Source organism: Grus americana, chromosome 3 (assembly GCF_028858705.1).
Source record: "Grus americana isolate bGruAme1 chromosome 3, bGruAme1.mat, whole genome shotgun sequence".
NCBI lineage: Eukaryota > Metazoa > Chordata > Aves > Gruiformes > Gruidae > Grus > Grus americana.
Window position 1 is genome coordinate 34,932,048 of NC_072854.1, and position 18,127 is coordinate 34,950,174.

Consider the following 18,127-nt stretch of genomic DNA (forward strand, 5'->3'; position numbering starts at 1 on the left):
TTGGTCTTCTCAGAAGATAAATTGAGGAAACCTTACCCTTTCTCCTGGAGGTCCCGTTGGGCCTGGTGGACCAGGTAAACCTGGGGTTCCCTAGAGAGAAAAGGAATAATAACCTGTATCCATGACAGAACAAACATCACGCTATGCTAATCATCCCAGTTACACGCACACATTTAAATATTTAACTGTTTTCAAAGTTGCTTTTTGGCATTTACAAAAATAAAACAAACCTTTAGGAGAAACCATTTATTTCATCTACATGATACAAGAGTCTTCACCCTCACTCTACTTTTTACTTCCATTTCCTTACCTGCCCATAATTCAACTTCAAAAATAATTTTTGGTACTGTTCCCATAAAACAGATATATCTGGTTTATTGCCTTTACAAGCATGACGTACAGATGCCAGCTAATTCTTTAACACCTGGTGCTAAAGTCTAGCTGCAGTCATCATTCAGAGTGTATCTAAAGAAACAAAAATTAGACTCCTTTATTTTTCTTTTCCCCCTATTGTCCTACTTTTTAACATTCTGCTGCTTTATTGTGCACATTCTAAATTCTCTGTTTCTGTTCCTTGTAGTTTCTGGGTAGAGAATAAGCCCTAAAATTAAGCAGGCAGGCTACATTAGAGGATACTCAGGAATAATTTTATTCAACTCTCTGTAGGATCAGTACTACTGTTTTAGGAACTGGATATTGAACAGCCTTGTATCATGTTGTCATGTTTTTCCCCGTTTTCTGTCTAATCTCACCGTACACTAAAACGTAGCATTGCTTTCTACAGGACATTACTACTCCCTAAATGTATATTACTCAGGGTTATAAGGACTAATAGAACAGGTAAAGAATACAAGGCCCTTGGTCCCTGACTGACCTTATCTGATATATGAGACTAAATCCACACCACCATTTAAGCATCTCCCATATAGTGTTTATATCCCCAGTAAAATCAAGGACAATATAGTAACCAAGGAATATTAGTTATGTCCCTGCATGTGTAGATCAATGACTTTAGATTATCCAAATCTGTCTGATTATCCAAAAAACCCCCACCTTATTTTTTCTCCTCAAAACCTAATCCTAGTTTACAATATTGAAACCTGCAAGTAAGTGAAATTTAATATTGCTTTCTTCTTTCAGAAAGGATATAATTAATGTCCCAAGACCATTTGACTTCCAAAAGTAGAAAGCAATTAGACAACATTGCAGAAGAGGGGTGCAGCAAAGGTTCTGCAACCTTTATTTTAGGAAGACATTTAACTGCAGGTGGTCAGAAGTTGAGGGACCTTCCTGGGGAGTTACCAGTGTACTTTTCCTAATCCACTGATCTGTCCCTGTGCATTCACAACTGTCCAGATGGACATTTGGCTTGACATTTGGCATGACAGCGTTTGCAGCTGTTCTTTCACTCTTGCTATTACAAATGGTTTACTATTTCCTACATTTCAAACTCCTAAGTGTAAGATAATTAAGTTTCCAAAACTGTTGCTTAGGAAGGTATGAGAAGAGCCCATGATTCCTAGCGATGTCAAAGACAGTTGTCCAGCAGCCAGTCCACATCAGGAATAGCATAAAATGACATTATCTTGTCTAAGCATCAACTTACCGATCGCCCTGGTAGTCCAGGCTGGCCAGCATCACCTTTCATTCCTTGACGACCCTGTAATTTTCACAAATGATTGTTCGAGATTGTGAATTATAGAATAGATCAGCAAAATAATTAATTGGTGTAAATGGACACAAAATATTTCCTGCAAGATACCTAAATTAAGGAATCCGTAAGCCAACGTTATATTATGGAATAAATCAAGACACATATACCTCTTAACGGAAGCAATACTGATCATCTCACAAACATTTGCAAATGCAGGATGACTGGTTGACATTATATTAAAAACATAGGTAAGCAGACATTTCGAGGAGCACATACCTTGATAAGGAAGTGGCATGGACTTTTCAGTAAGAGAGATCGATATCAATGTCTTCACAAGCAGGAAAGCAGGGAAGGGTTATATGTTTTCTCCCAACCTCCCTTATCTTTCTCAACTGGTAAATGGAGCTGCCTACACTCATGAAAGGTAAAGGCTTGGTCTTTTTAAAGTATCACTATTTTTGTCTAACCCATGGTCTAAAAGGCATTACAGACTTTGAGGACGAAAGGTGTAGGAGCATATAAAGAAACAATGTATTGCCTTTCACAACTAACTTGCATTCCACATATACTATAGCACTGTAGTATAAGTGCACAACCTAAAGCCACGAGCTAAATTTGACAATACAATATTTATTTTCCACAGTGGCTTGTATGATAATCCAGCATTAATAACTGTTCATGACACAAAATAATCAAACAATTTGTAAACATAGCCTGCCAATGTAAATTGCAATTGATTTTAAAAATGAAATTACATGACTCTAAAGTGGCACTGTAACATTGTTAACTAATGAGAAGTTCCAAAAATTATGGTGGGTTTGTTGGTGTTTCCATTCTTCAAATGTTTTCAAACTGAATGTGACAAATAAAAATATTTATTCCACATGTAAAAGGAATGTGTTTGGCCTTTCTTGCTGTTTGGCACCTCTAGGTTATCTCGATGAAATTTTTCCTCCTGGTATATAATGAAAACCTGAAAAGATCTACACTTGTTAATAAAATATTTCTGCTCTTCAAGTCAGAAGATGTACCTAATCTTAAAGCACATTGTGTTTTCCATTTCCCAAATTACGTTACAAACTGAGAAGGTAACCTGGTTCCAAATGTAAAATGAGATGGTGTGCAATCAGACACCAATTCTATTATTTGTTTTCATAAACTTTATATTTGAATCAAAGACGTCATACAAAAAGCTCCTGATTATATTAAAAATCAAGCTATTCCTAAACAGGAAACATCAAAATGATATTCCTGCTTTTGGGGTCATTACTTATTAAAATATGGCAAAAGCTGTCTTTATACATTCAGAATGTAGACAAAGGGTTACCTATGTTATCTGCTCTAAAAAACAGAATCTGGTGAAACTTTATCAGTGTTAATAGAGTTTCTCTGGCTTTGAGAGCATGTACATGAAATCAGAAGTAGCCCCTCACTAAAATATGCAGCTGTTGCCAAGAATGCCCCCTAAGAACAAAGGGCTAATTTGTATGCCTATATCTAGGTACCCATTGACTCTCTGAAGTTTCAGCTACTGATTTAAGCTCAGAAAATAGAAGTTGAACATGTAAATCTGCGAGAATGCCTTCAGAGTAATACTGCATGCTTAATCTTCCTGCACCCATAGTTTGACAGTTTTGAGTCCTAGAACTTGAAGGCCTAGCAACTCTACAGAAAAGCTACTAGAAAAAAAATGGAGTAGCACAACATACATTACAGAGCTTAGACTCTGTCCCTTCACAGACATCCCATATACATATGTAACATTCAGGACAAAAAATGCTATTCTATTGGAAGAGACTTGTTTCAGAAAGAGACTTGTTTCATAACACAACTCTGTTGCAGGGAAAAACGAATGCTAGAGCAAAGCTGCCACCCTCTTCCCAAGACCACCACCCCCATGGACCACTCTGATTCCACACACAGTGCCACCCACACTCGGATGGCCACTCACCGGTTCTCCTGGGATTGACAGTCCATTGGGGCCTTGTGGACCCGGGGGACCTTGAGGACCAGGAGGACCTGTCTCACCACGAGGACCAGGTGGGCCCTTAAAGCAGAAAATTAAAACAAGATTGTAAATGACAACCCCTTCTTAGACCTGTTAACTGCAAAATTCTTTGGGTTAGACACTTAGGGTAAGTCAGAAGCCTGGAGACACATTTAATACTTCAGAACAACTGTGGAAACAGTTATCCAAGTGGCATATCCTTTCATAAACTATTCTGTGATTCATGTTGGTGGTCTCAGGCCAATACACGCCTTCTGGCAGAAAGGACAACAATGCTGCAGAGTGTGTATTAACACCCTAATGCATGTTCTCTAGTTTCCTGATGTGGAGTCAATGCCTTTGAGGCTACATACATACATAAGCTCTGCATATATAGTCTCAAATAGGTAGGCTGCACATAAATAACATATAGGCATATTTCCAATTAAATTTTTAATCTCCATTCTTAGGTCAGCATAGAACTAAGCGTAAAAATTTTCATACAGGTAAGAATGTAGCAACATTATAGATGCATTCCAGAAAGATACTTACAGATGATCCAGTCAAACCCCTTTCACCTCTGGGACCTTTTGCGCCTGGGCCACCCTAAATTGAATATTTGGAAAGAAAATGTATTTCATACAGGGATAGCAAGGGTACATCATAGTGGTGTGCGTTATGAATCCTCTTTATCAAACTCTTATGTGAAAGCCCAAAGTTTTGAAATGTACAGATCACACTGCTAAAAAGAGTACTAGAATAAAAGGTGCATCAGATGCTCAGGTAATCCACATCAGCTTCAGCCTTGCCAATTCAGGCCACAAAAAATTGTCATTTTTGTCTCTGCAGATATACACTTTTCAATTTATAATCATCAAAATCTCTGGATACCTCTCTAGTAGACTGCTAGACAACTTAACTGGGCTTCAAATTCCTCATGCAGCATTTTTGATAGCTTCAAAGTAGGATACTGGGCTGAGTATCATTCCTTTATATTCAAAGCAATTGGTAGGAACATATCCGTTCCATAGATTACTATCTCTCCACATAAATAGAGTAACTAATTTATTTCCCTGACAGAGTAAAGAATCTTTCCTTGGAGTGAAATCCTGACTATGTAGGAAAAATATTTGCATAGTCCATTAAAAATATCTTGTACATGAAGTGCAAGACAGCTGAGATTGGGCCAGATTCTTTCAGTCTATGAAACGATGAGGAGCTATTCACAGTGATCTCATTGAAAATATGGGAAAAGGATTATTATATAAAGTAGAGGTGCTAGGAGCTGCCCAACTGTGTTCTAAACTAAGATGAAAGGGGAACAGATTACCATGATGTTATGAATGTGTTGACAGAAACTCTCTCTCTGACTGACCTTTGTTTCACAAAACCACAGATCAACACAAAACTACTTCCATAAATTTAAAAATCAGAAAATCTGTCTATTGCAAATAGTTCCTTACAGCTGGTCCAGGGGGTCCTGGAGGTCCCACGCTGTCTTGAGTACAGGTACAAGCATTGGGAAGAGCTGGGCATTTTGCTTCATCTCTCTGAAAATTCAATTACAACTATTACTGTCCTTTTAAAGAAAAGTACTTGGTGGCAGCATACTGTTCTACAACAATAACAGCAAGATTCTCTATTATCCTATTTTGAAGTATAAGTAAAACTCACAGCTAAACAGTGGTTTCCAAATGTTTCTACAGGACCTTTCATATTTTTAGCAAATTTTCTTTACAAGCTATACAAGACACAAACAACAGAGGCACAGGCAAAATCAAATTCATATGCAGTTTCTGTTGTTCTAATATTTATATCCATTAGACAATCAGCTTGCACTAAATAAGAATAAACTAGTTACTTTTTGAATGCCAATCTAAGAACATATTAAATAAAAAAATAATATAGCTATTCCATTCATAATAACTAGGATCTTAAATATCATTGAAAGACAAAATAGAACTGACATTTTTTCCACCATTCCTAAGGGACTCAATTCTAGCACATTACAATCTTTCTACCTCAGACACAAAACTTTGAAATGCAGTGTTGTTCCCTGGCTGCTCTGACAACTGTGATTTAGATATGTTGTCAGTATGAGGTATAGTACCAAGCTAATATTGATATTGTTAATTTTGCTATTAATAACAATTATCTGAATAGACTCTGGTTCATTTCTACTTACCATAGAAGGAAGATCACAGCATCTGTCTCTGCTAGTCCAAACTGGACTGCATACAATATCAAAATTCTGGATTTCTAACTGTAAAAGAAAGGAGGGCTCTTGAAAAATACTGGAGATATTATTTATGAAATCTAGTGGCATTATCATTAAAAGTTACTCATCAAACAATGTATTTCTAATGTAGTTAACATTCAGACTTTCACTTCTTTTTTTGACAGTGAGAGAAAAATGATTTTAAAATAATAAAAAATTTAACACCAAGCCTACATAAGCCTACAGGAGCTTCAAGCACTGATGCTTGCTCTTCTTCTGGGGCAAAAGGTAGCCAAATAAAGTGACTCGAAATATTTTGCAATACTTAATGAATAATACCGATGAACTTCTACATCGGCTCTGTGCCTGTACACTTCAACATGCAATCTGGCTGAAAAACTTTTGGATCAGCTCTAAGGACTGCAGTCCTTGGGTCATATATTAATTCAAATTCATGTATGAAACTTTCCACTGATATTAATGGGAAAAAGTTCTGCAGAAAGGCTGAAGTGGGGACCTTAGGTAGACTGTATGGTAAAAGCAGTTTCCTCTCTTTTTTCCACCCTAACAGCTATGATCCTGTAGTTTGATACATACAACCAAACATTTGGTGGAGAGCACCAAGAATCTTCTTCAGATGTTAGGGTTATACACGCTTGGGTCACATTGCAGACTTAAATCTTCTAATATGAAGCCCAGGTAATAGAATTGATTACATATTAAAAATAGTTAATCCATCAAGATAATTGATGTGCCCTTCATTGCAGAAGACACTTTTTCATTATAGGTTTATAGATCATAAAGCCCGTAGGGATTACTCTGATCACCCAGTAGTACAAGACAGACCACAGGACTTGCCAGAATTAAAACCTGTTCATTCGAGTATGTCTTTTAGAAAACAAAACAATCTTCATTTGAAGATTTTCAATGATAGAGAATCTGCAGTAAATGGTTCCAACAACTAACTGCTCTCCCTATTAAAAGAAAAAACATTTCTGCTCTTGTTTGAATTTACCTGACTGTAACTTTCAGCTATTAGATTTTTGTTCTTGCAATTCTGCTAGAATGAGAAACTATCAAGACCAAACTTCTCAGTTAAGTATATTGGGTCTTGCAGTACAGACAATTGAAAGCTTTGGGTTCAATACTGGTTTCTTAGCAATTCGTAATCTCTAATGTCTATCGTCAGAAAATTTCAAGGGCTTGCATTAATGAATGGATTAATGTTTATTGCTTACTGTGGCTGATCTCCGGTCACCTTTCAGAAGTTTCCCAAGTATTTCATAGCCATCAGTTGTGATGTTCCCAGCGTTCTTAATTGGTTTTTCCAGTATTTCACTGCAGTCAATGTAAATCTTAACATTTGATGAAGTTACAACAATATGGACCTGAAAAAAAGTTTAACATAATATTTAGAAAATGCAAACAGGCATATTTACTTTAATAACATAACAGTATTTCACTGCATACATAATACTGTTTTAAATTTTATTCCTAATAATTCTGCTTTACTTTCAACCGGTGGCAAAATTCGAACTCAAGGAAAGTCTACAACATTAGTAACCTCTTTAAAATGTGTTGAAGACCAATAAGATGAATACACAAGCACAGCTAAGAAGTACTATTTAATGTAATAGTTGAACTACAATGATCTATTTAAAAAAGCTTGCCTGAAAATTGCTTTAAGATGGCATAAAAGTAAAAAAAAAATAAAAATTTTTTTTTTGAGAGGAAGTGAATATAAGCTCTTCTTGTCCTCTTCTAATGGCTGGGACCACACAAGAGGTTTATGAGTCTGTGACTGCCCACTGGCTAATAAACTCTGTCTGTAGTTCAGAGAGTAGATTGTTTCAGATCCAAAGATCCAGGGTTCAGTTTCCACAGATGACTCAACCAGAAGCATTAGTTACATTGAGATACAGGAAGTGAGCAGAGAAGCTTGCCCAGAAAAAGACAAAATAATGGAAGATGCAAGAGAGAAATTTCCATGAGAGAAATTTGGCTACGAAAACATATGCCAAAATAAGGGGAAACAGGGAAGAAGAGGAAGAGATTAATTGTTAGAAATAAGGGAAACTTAGGAGGGAGAATAGAATGACTGTAACAAAGGGAGAGCATGTTTACCAGGAGAAGAGAATGAAGTGTTTGGGGACAACACAGTAAACTTTAAACAGAAGAACAAACAAAATTGAAGCAGAGGTTACCATTCCAAAAATTTATAGTACATATGGCAAATGTTATGCAAGTGTATTTCCTACATTTCTATGAAAAGAGAAGACATTCAGGAGTCTCCAAGAAAGAAACAAAAGTCTAACATTTTAGTAAATCTAATACACAGTTCATGGAAGAACATCTTAAGGCAACAGAAAGGTTTCAGTGGCTTTATATACCTTACATACTGCATATATTTTATATACGACATTATGACATCTATGTAATTGTTAAAATAACAGTAAGATCAGCAGTAAAGAATCCTTGAAGTATGTATTTATGTTTTAAAGCTTCTGTTATCACAGTACATAACCCTTCAGAAACATATTGCTATCTGACAACTGCTTTAAAAAATTGGCATAAAGTTGAAACAGATTCCCTTAAATGTCCTGAGTCAACAAGTGCCTGAACAATCTCCTGAGAATTTGTTCTTTTTTTGCATATTAAATATTTTCCCATGTGGAGTCGTCTCCAAGGCATCAGCATAGCTTATCTAAAACACTTTAAACATTATGTGCTTATGCTTTATATAATTGGAATTAAGACTTTTGAAACTGCCCTCATTTTTTTGTCCTCTGAAATTCAGTTGGCATCACACTTTAATTCTCGGTGATGTGTATACAAGTGGTTTTTTAATTAACATTCCCAACATTGTTCATTGATGAAATAAAAAAATAGTGGAAAGATAATTGAGTACATCCAAAGTACATTTTGGAATTACATACCAAACTTCGCACAAAATAAAATAAGCACCATGCCAAAATTCTAAATTCATTATCACTTATACATCATATACTCAGTCATTTGATTATATGACTAAATTTTATAGGTTAACTAATGCATTAAACAGTTTAAATTCATAGCAGATGTAATTTACTAATTCTGAAAGGTACCTAAAGTGCAAGTCCTTCTACTGTAATGTTAAGTATTTCTCACAAATGAAATAAAGCAAATTACATCTGCATAGCGAACGCATATTACTGCATTTTCATTTGCACACAAAACTTAGGATATGTGAATCTACATCAGAATGTTGAATGGGATCATCAATTTGAAAATGTTCAAACAGCAGTGACTATCTATCATCTATCTATCCAAAGAAGTGACTCCAGCAGTCAAAAATAAGCAGGGGTCCCCCAAGTCATTGACTCAGCTGACTGCTGATTTAATGCCAGCTCTGAATTCCAGCCTGAATCTCATGGCCCAAGCATAAATCTAGTAAAAGTATGCATCTAGTGTTCATGGTAAATAAAACATCTCTGTATTCAATCCTGGTTTTTTGTTGAAAACAAAATGTAACAGAAACATTCTCTTCAATTTCTAACACACCAACATAAAGCATCACTTCTGACCATTTCCAGTGCCAGAAGGCGCTGAGGTTTTAAGAAAGAAAACATACTTTAATCTTTCTCTCTGGACCCCTTCTAAGATAAACTTTGATGGTGTTCTGATCTACTGCTAAATCAACCACATCAATAAGCTAAGCAAACTATTATCGCATATGTACATCAGCAGAAAAACATATGCTCATTATCAAATTTCCTGTGGCTAACTACTGCAAAACTGCAATCTAAAAGGAAGTCTAGCATGGTAAGAATAAGAAAGTAGAAGTCGTCTGTCTCTCCAAAACATTCAGTTATAAATTTAATGACTGTCTCAGGCAGTCAGGATTTTTCCTATGGGACTTTCCAGATTCAACAGCTTTCACCATAGCTATGCTACGCAAAGTGTTCAAGTTCGCCAAAGTAAATTTCCCGACACAGTTAGGTGTAGCTAACTGTGCTTCACTGGATGAGCCAGTAAGTCATCCAATGAAAACCACAAGAATGTTTGCTATTTTGGAAAACATCTTCTTGCATTCTAAAGATTTGTCATTTCTTTGAAACTGGATGGTAGGAGAAATTGCAAAAGTACGTTTTGAAATGTGTTAATCTTACTTTCCTGCCTTCATCCAGCTGAAACTACTGCTATCCTTTACTAGGAGCTAATCAACATGGCTGATACATAAGGCTTTCCCAGCACATGAGCTAGGGAATCCCACGATGCTATCATTAACAACCTGACTCATATAGCAATCTCAGTAATCATCCTGGAGAGAATCCAGAGGAGTCAGCTCAGTTACATGGTGAAAAATCCCAAATACAGCTCTTTAAATCAAGGCTACTCCAGTTACTTTAAATACTACCAAAATCTGAACTTTTGATTCCTTTCTGGGAAAAAAAGAAGAGGAATGACACACTGCACTAAATAACTGATACACTTTTGCTTAAGAAATAGTCTCATGAGCAAGAATTCATAGTTCCAGAGCTTTAAGATAATTTGCAAATGGCTGTTACTCCTGTACATCTTATGTGCATCGTGGCATCTTATGATTCCTTTCTGTTCATATGTATGAGTGTATTTAACTAGTAAAATAATACAAACTTCTGGATTTTTATTTCCCCTGTCATTGTTTTTCACCAGCAAGTGTAATTAAGTTATACACAACTGCTAGTGTTGCTGGGGTTGCAGGTTTCCCCATTTGCTCTGATAAATGAGCAGAGCCTCACTGTAAGTGCTGTCAGACAATTCTGCTCAGCTCTATCACATTTAGAAGAACGACAAGGAAAAATATGACTCTGAATGCCAATGAAATTAGCAGCAGAAGCTTAAAACAGACTGCTGGCAGTACAGCATGTAGAGAGCTTCACACCACTGACCTGAAGAAGGGAAGTCTCAAATCTCACGCTGATATCTAAAACGAGGCATGCTACATGCTGTTCTGTGTTTTAACAGTACTTCTTGGTGACGACTCAACTTTTATACCAAAACGATATCTATCCTAGCCTTTATTGACAGTTTTTCTCACTCCAGTAGATAAACGCATTTCCTTAAAATTCAGTTATCCTACAAGGCTATCAAAAAAAAAAAAAAAAAAAAAGCAGGCAAAAAGCCAAATGCCAAGGACAAAATAGAGGCTGCCTAATGCAGGTGTGATCCAAGCCTACTTATAGGTATCACTCACAAAGCCAATGACATAAACATTTCTTCATATATGCTGTATTGGGTTTGCGTGACAAGGTTTTGGTAGCGGGGGTTACAGGGGTGGCTTCTGCGAGAAGCTGCTAGAAGCTCCCCCTGTGTCTGACAGAGCCAATGCCAGCCGGCTCCAAGACGGACCCGCTGCTGGCCAAGGCCAAGCCCATCAGCACCTCTGTGATAACATATTTAAGAAGGGAAAAAAACAGGTGAGAGAGAGCTTTTGCAGCCGGAGAGAGGAGTGAGAAGATGTAAGAAACTCTGCAGACACCAAGGTCAGTGCAGAAGGAGGGGCAGGAGGTGCTCCAGGCGCCAGAGCAGAGATTCCCCTGCAGCCTGTGGTGAAGACCATGGTGAAGCAGGCTGTCCCCCTGCCCCCTTCCATGGAGGGGGTGTAGAGATTCCACCTGTAGCCCGTGGAGGACCCCACGCCGGAGCAGGTGGAGGCACCTGAAGGAGGCTGTGGCCTGTGGGAAGCCCATGCTGGACCAAGCTCCTGGCAGGACCTGTGGACCCGTGGAGAGAGGAGCCCACGCCAGAGCAGGTTTGCTGGCAGGACTTGTGACCCCGTGGGGGACCCACGCTGGAGCAGTTTGCTCCTGAAGGTCTGCACCCCATGGAAGAGACCACGCTGGAGCAGTTCATGAAGGACTGTCTCCCGTGAGAGGGACCCCACGCTGGAGCAGGGGAGTCTTCCCCCTGAGAATGAAGGAGCAGCAGAAACAACATGTGATCAACTGGCCATAACCCCCATTCCCCATCCCCCTGTGCTGCTGAGGGGGAGAGTAGTTTGAAACCGGGAGTGAAGTTAAGCCCAGGAAGATGGGAGGGGTGGGGGAAAGTGGTTTAAGATTTGATTTTATTTCTCATTGTTCTAGTCTGTTTTGTTTGATAATAAATTCAATGAATTTTCTTTCTAAGTTCAGTCTGTTTTGCCCATGATGATAATTGGTGAGTGATCTCTCCCTGTCCTTATCTCGACCCACAAGCGTTTCGTTATACCTTTTCTCCCTTGTCTAGTTAAGAAGGGGGAGTGATAGAGCGGCTCTGGTGGGCACCTGGCCTCCAGCCAGGGTCAACCCACCACATATGCAAAAATAATTAGCCATTAAATAAATAATAAACACAAGAATAATTGGACATGACATTGAAACATTTTGGGAAATTATCCTCTGCCAAATTCTGAGGAAACCAACAGCTTTTATAGTACTGGGTGATTATAGTAGTCATCTGTGGTTTAAACAGATGAAGTCACAAAACATAATGCTGGCACCAGTCAGCTTTCCCTGCTTTCAGCCTAGCAGAGCTAGGTTGACAGTGTGGCCTCCAGTATCAGCAAATTGACAGAGGCAACCTCTTATCTGTATCCTCAAAGGAATGCGGGTAGTGACTAGTCATGCAGGAGAGCGTATCATAAAGAAAACAAATGTTATACTCCAGCCATATTTAGTCATCAGAAGAAAACTAAACTAAACAGAAGGGAGATAAAAGGAGAAATGAGAATGTGCATTTCAGCGGATCGAAAATGTTGCAATTGCAACTCACTTTCTTGCCCTAAACATATATGCTTACTGCAGCAGGAAAATACTTTTAAATTGTGTTTTAGACATATATGTAGGCTGAATCAAACACCTCCCAATGACTAGACATAAGGAAGCCTGGCAGGATCAAGTTTTCATAATTCAGTGCATAAAATTAGAAAAGCAAGCACAAAACTATCATGATTTAAGGCAGATGCCGTCACATGTAAGGGTTTCACTAACCACTTTGACAACTCAGAAATAGGTTATACGATCTTCTGTGGGCTCTCTGTCATTATTGTTGCTTCTTCAGTTAATATTACTTTGGAATACTTTGGAATATTTTAAGCCCAGTGAATTTAAACCAAAAATATACCAATACACATGCATACATGCATATATACATACAATATATACATATACATATATTATATTTGCTAAACATACGAATCTTACTCAATATGCTATTCACCTCCCAAAATTGGTTCCCTGCCTTTTTCTATAAGTCAATAGCTACTTACTTTCTGTGGCTATACCTTCTTCTCTGAATGATTCCAAATCACTACACTCCCCACCAATCTTTTCTCATCACAACTTCCTTTCCTTTTTTTTTCCAGTTTATCTTTTATTCTTCCTCTTTCATGTGCCAGGAATCAGGCTGTGATGTCTTGTTCAGATACGTCCCCCCACTTACACAACCTTCACAAATTCTTGACAACATCTTGACAAATCGCTTACATTGGTTCAAAGTAGGCCTTTAACTCAATAAAAAAAAGAAGATCTATAACTTCAGAGATCTTTTTTTATATGATCTGTAAGTTCCTACGTCAATTTACAGTACTATACAGACTGGATATAACTGAGAGTGACTTCTGCTTGCTTGTCTCTTGTTTCAAAGAACAGCACTTCAGAAAGCAACATTCATAATTTCAATCCTTTACCTTGTGGAAGCTTCCATAAAAGATTTTCTTTACTTCATCATTATCAAAAGTTACAGTTTGAACCTCTCCCCTTGTATCCTTGTTAAAGAAGGACAGCACTTTGCTGGCAGCTGCAATAAATGAAAATAATACATTTCATTTTATATGTACTACTGAAACCACCATCCTAAGATGCACTTATGGATAAAATGTAGCATACCACTCAAATGCGTAAACACAGATTATAGACGGTCTTACTGATCCATAAGTATGTGGATGTATATTCCTTTGGTTTTAGAGGTAATACCAAAGTTGAAATGTAGCTTAGCTGAATTATTCTTAGTTGAAAAAATTAGTTGATGCATCAAGTAAAAAAAAAATCTTTTAAAACTAAAAATATATAATCCTTTTACCATGTAAGAATGCTTTGGTTTTGGAAATATTTGGAAAGAATGCATGCAAAGTAATATAATATACAAATTCTCTGCACAATAAGCAAAATCATCCTTACGATCAAGCACAACTCCAACTTGTGGTTTGTAATCTCTGTCTGTAATCTGCCAAATTGCAAAAGGCTCGTTGGGGGATTCAGGCAGAAGACGGAATAACAGAATGATAGTGTATGCCTGTGGCAATCCCTCTGGGTGAATCTCCCTGTTAAGACAATATGAGGACATTTTTTCACATGGAAACACAAGGAAAATAGGATCTCCATCATTTGCTCTTTTTCATAGAAGACACGAGAGTAACAGGGAAACCACAGTGTTTAACGGAACTGAGCGTTTTAACTACTCTCTCAAATGGAAGAGAACTTTGTGTGATTTGTGAAGATGAACTCACAGCCTGTCTTCAATTGGTCCATGCACCATGGTTATGGAGGAAGCCAGAACATGACCAAGAACTCTTGGAGACGTATTCTTGTGGCAAAATTCTGCATAACCTACACATATTTTAAATTCCTTGGTGATAAGTACAGAAAATAGGGCCATAGCTTTATTCTTTTTTCATTTGGCCTGTTCTACAGGCAACAGAAAACAGCACTGAACTATTGCTGCCCTTCAGGCACAGATACGATGAAGGATGTATTTAACGTATTCCCTGCAATGTATTTGGGCTCCACCTCATTCACCAGAGGCTGAGGTTTAGATTTGTGATGTTCAGACTGTTAGATATTAACAAAACAGAAAGCCAAAAGTAAATAAAAACATGCATTAAATGGCTTTGAGCTTTTTCTGAAGGCGAAGGGGGGGAATGCAGGGAGGGATCTGTAAGAAAGGACGTAGCTTCTGCTTCTCCTTAACCATTATAATGGAGCTGAGAGAGGATTTGGCCTCATGAACATAAACATAGAAACCTTAAAATGGAGAAGCTGCTCTGTATTTTATGCAAAGCTTATATACCCATACAATTATGGACACTGCAATAGTAGCACAATCACTAAGTCAACAACAGCACACAGCACAGTGCAAGAAAGAAAATATTAAAGTAGATATAGCAACATTATTTATAACTTGGATACCAAGTTATCTCAGATATGAAAACAACTATGCCACCAGGATCAGGATGCTTTTATTGCTTTGCTGACTCAGTCTAAAGTGAGTTTTATTTTCTGGCTTCTCATGAAAAATAAGTGCTCAGAATACTCAGGCAAGTTTACTCCACCTCTTATAGCAGACAACAGACTATGTATCACAACTTTCTTAAAAAAAAAAGGAAATAAATAGGAAGTCTGTCTTTTTATTCTCCTTTTATCATCTTATCCTGCTAAATGCAAGTTTAATCCTAATATAAGGGAGTTGCAAAACAACATCCCAGTGACTGGGATTATCTGTACTTCCCTAGATCGTAAAAATCCAGGCCGTCAGAGATCTATCACCCCCATAGCACGTCAATGAACTCAAAAAGGCCTCATGTCCTCCACTTTTAAAGTTGTGAGCTGAGAAGGCTGGCAAAAAGAAATTAATTATTTGTGCACCTCAGCTCCTGTGTCTGTGATCTGATTTTTACCCAATTTGGCAGGATTGCAGAAGATTTCAAAGGCTTGTATGAAAAGAAGATTAAATTTCCTTAAATTTAATAGAAACAATGGGCTATCTTTAGGCATCTCTTCTGATGCAGAATGACTTTTTTGAAACTTACTTAAATAGATGGCAGAGGAACAAATGTAAAAAGAAAAAGAGAGGTACTGTTCTCCTCTTAGTAAAACTAACTGCTAACTAAGTCTTTTTTTTCTTTTTTCTTTTTTTCTTTGGTGAAAAAATGTTGGAAAGAATGACCATATATTACCCCTTCATAACCAAGCTCTAAGACCACAGGCCCTTGAACACTCCACTCCATTTGCCAAATATGGCAACTCAAGTAGAGCAGAAACTGCCCTAAGTCAATGGCGTCAATGTGCTGCCTACTGCAGTATGAATCATGCCCCTGCAAAAAGTGGTGCTTATCCCTCCATATTGAAATCATTTCCCTCTGGCCATGTGGAGCTTGTTGTACTAAGGGCGTTGCTGTTCAAGTGCCTAAGCACTCAAATGCAACTCAAATGGTTAAGAAGCATAATCTCCAAAAAAGAACAATAAGCAACTGGGTTAATAGGGACCAGATCACAACGGAAGAAGTAGATTAGCATTTAATGAGAACAATGATATTCTTTGGAGTATATTTCTTGGAGTTCAGTAAAAAGAACATCAAATAAATGCATCTTCCATAAGATACTAATGCTATCATCTGTAAACTCTATTAATCCTTCCTCACCTGCTTGCCCTAAATATGAGACTTTCAGGTTTACTTACCGAATTGGCTGGCTGACAAAGGCATTTTTGTGGAGTCTATATGCTACATAGCTTGGGAAAGAGCCTGATTCCAGTGATACACCTTGTACAGAAGCAAAATGCTTCTCTGTTAGATTATATGATTCCAGCATCTTGAAACCTTTAAATCCAGAGAGAAAATATAAAATAAAAATACTGTAGAGCTGTCAAAGACACAAATGAACCTATGCCAAAATATTAGACAGTTACTTACCAGGTGAAGTGTATCCCTCCAAGTAAATAAGAGGACAAGCTAAAAGACATGAAACAACATATAATTCGAAACTATAAAAATCTAACAGGATATGAACATGTTTATACTTCAGAAAGTTTTATTACCAAAAAGTCTGTGCTATTATTAACAGGCAACTTCTGTTACATTTGTCATACTGTCTTCTGCTCTGTGGTAGATGTACTGTCAAAATCTTTACTCGTTACTTTTACTAGGATATTTCTACTGTGACAAATGTACAGAAAAACAAATGAACCCCCAAATATTTTAAGTCTAATTCATAAGTAGAAAGGAGCACAATGACACGGTCTTTCCATGAATATTTAAGGCATGAGTCAGGCTTCATAATAGCTGTCAGATTCACAAGGAAAAACTGCAGATTTATATGGCTCCTCAGGAGCCAGAGGATGAGGCAGTTAGGGAGTACACAGTTGCACATGACAGGCCTGAGAATTTCTCATTTTTGCCATAGAAGGAATTTACTTGAGTAAACAACTGAACTTCATCTAGATCATTTTAAAACAGCATCACACACTATAGGTCCACCTCTTTAGCATCCCTAGACCAGTTGTGTCCCCCACAAGAGACCTGTTGTGTCCCCCAGTTCACATTAGGCATCACTGTATTTCCTCTTAAAGAGCGGTAGTTCTCACTGACTGTTACTCTCTTTTTGTTATAACAGTACTTTGAAATGTGAAACAAGATTACATAAAATATAATATCTACTTCAAAATTTTAAAAAAGTAACTTGCTCCCTTAAACCATGTCCAGTTATTATGAAACCTAACTTTTATATATGAATATTTCTTTTGACTTACCTTAAATGGGATGGCAACTGTAGCAGTATATAAGCAAATGTATTTAAAAAAAGGAAAAATGATGTCTTCTACTCACTTGAGGTAGCTGTCTCACACACAAAAGTGACGAGATTATCTTGAATCTTTTCAAAGGCATCAAAGTCATCAACAATAAATACATGACGCTCACTGGGCTTGCTGGCAATCTTGGCCAGCTCATTGTAATCTACATCAGCCACACCAACCACAAAGACACTGAAGCCTGTAAAAATAACACTTGTTACTTGACATGTAGTAAACATACATTCAACTTTTCAGGTCAATATTTCACAAATCATCTCTATCACTGATTTCTCAGGCTCTGCCTTGTCTTTTATCCGGCCTTTATTATGAACATACATTCTGGACATCCTTTCACCCTATCAAAGCTCAAGAGGGACTAAACCAGTTTTTGCATCTTTCTTTCAAAACATTCTCCTCCTTCCTTCATTGATTTTTGTTGGGCATTATCTAATCTCATACCTTGGCTACATAGTCCCCTCAGTCTTTCATATAAAATGTACCATCCTCTCAACTCCACACTATTTTAAATCTGTTCTGTGTCCACAATCTCTGTGCATACTATTAGTTATCCAGTCCTCTAACTGTTGCCATCTCCTGCATTTCATGTTTCTGTTTCCCTTCCACTTTCTTAGGGTGGTGTTCATCTCACCAGTTTTTACTTTCCAAAATAGCAACATCTAAGATAAATGTCTAGTTTTCC

At 37.4% G+C, this 18,127-nt stretch overlaps 1 protein-coding gene across 6 annotated transcripts in view; it reads right to left on the reverse strand.

Annotated features, from left to right (window-relative positions):
• COL12A1 (collagen type XII alpha 1 chain) overlaps positions 1-18,127 on the reverse strand; it is a 105,938-nt gene that overhangs the window by 16,190 nt on the left and 71,621 nt on the right. For all 6 annotated transcript variants that reach the window (XM_054819202.1, XM_054819205.1, XM_054819207.1 and 3 more), the window contains 12 exons: positions 17,462-17,626; positions 16,550-16,588; positions 16,318-16,456; positions 14,040-14,182; positions 13,550-13,659; positions 7,098-7,247; positions 5,827-5,904; positions 5,105-5,191; positions 4,194-4,247; positions 3,606-3,701; positions 1,607-1,660; positions 37-90 (listed from right to left, as the gene is read on the reverse strand). In XM_054819202.1, coding sequence (XP_054675177.1) covers positions 37-90; positions 1,607-1,660; positions 3,606-3,701; positions 4,194-4,247; positions 5,105-5,191; positions 5,827-5,904; positions 7,098-7,247; positions 13,550-13,659; positions 14,040-14,182; positions 16,318-16,456; positions 16,550-16,588; positions 17,462-17,626 — 1,169 coding nt within the window. The remainder of the gene's footprint in view (positions 1-36; positions 91-1,606; positions 1,661-3,605; positions 3,702-4,193; positions 4,248-5,104; positions 5,192-5,826; positions 5,905-7,097; positions 7,248-13,549; positions 13,660-14,039; positions 14,183-16,317; positions 16,457-16,549; positions 16,589-17,461; positions 17,627-18,127) is intronic.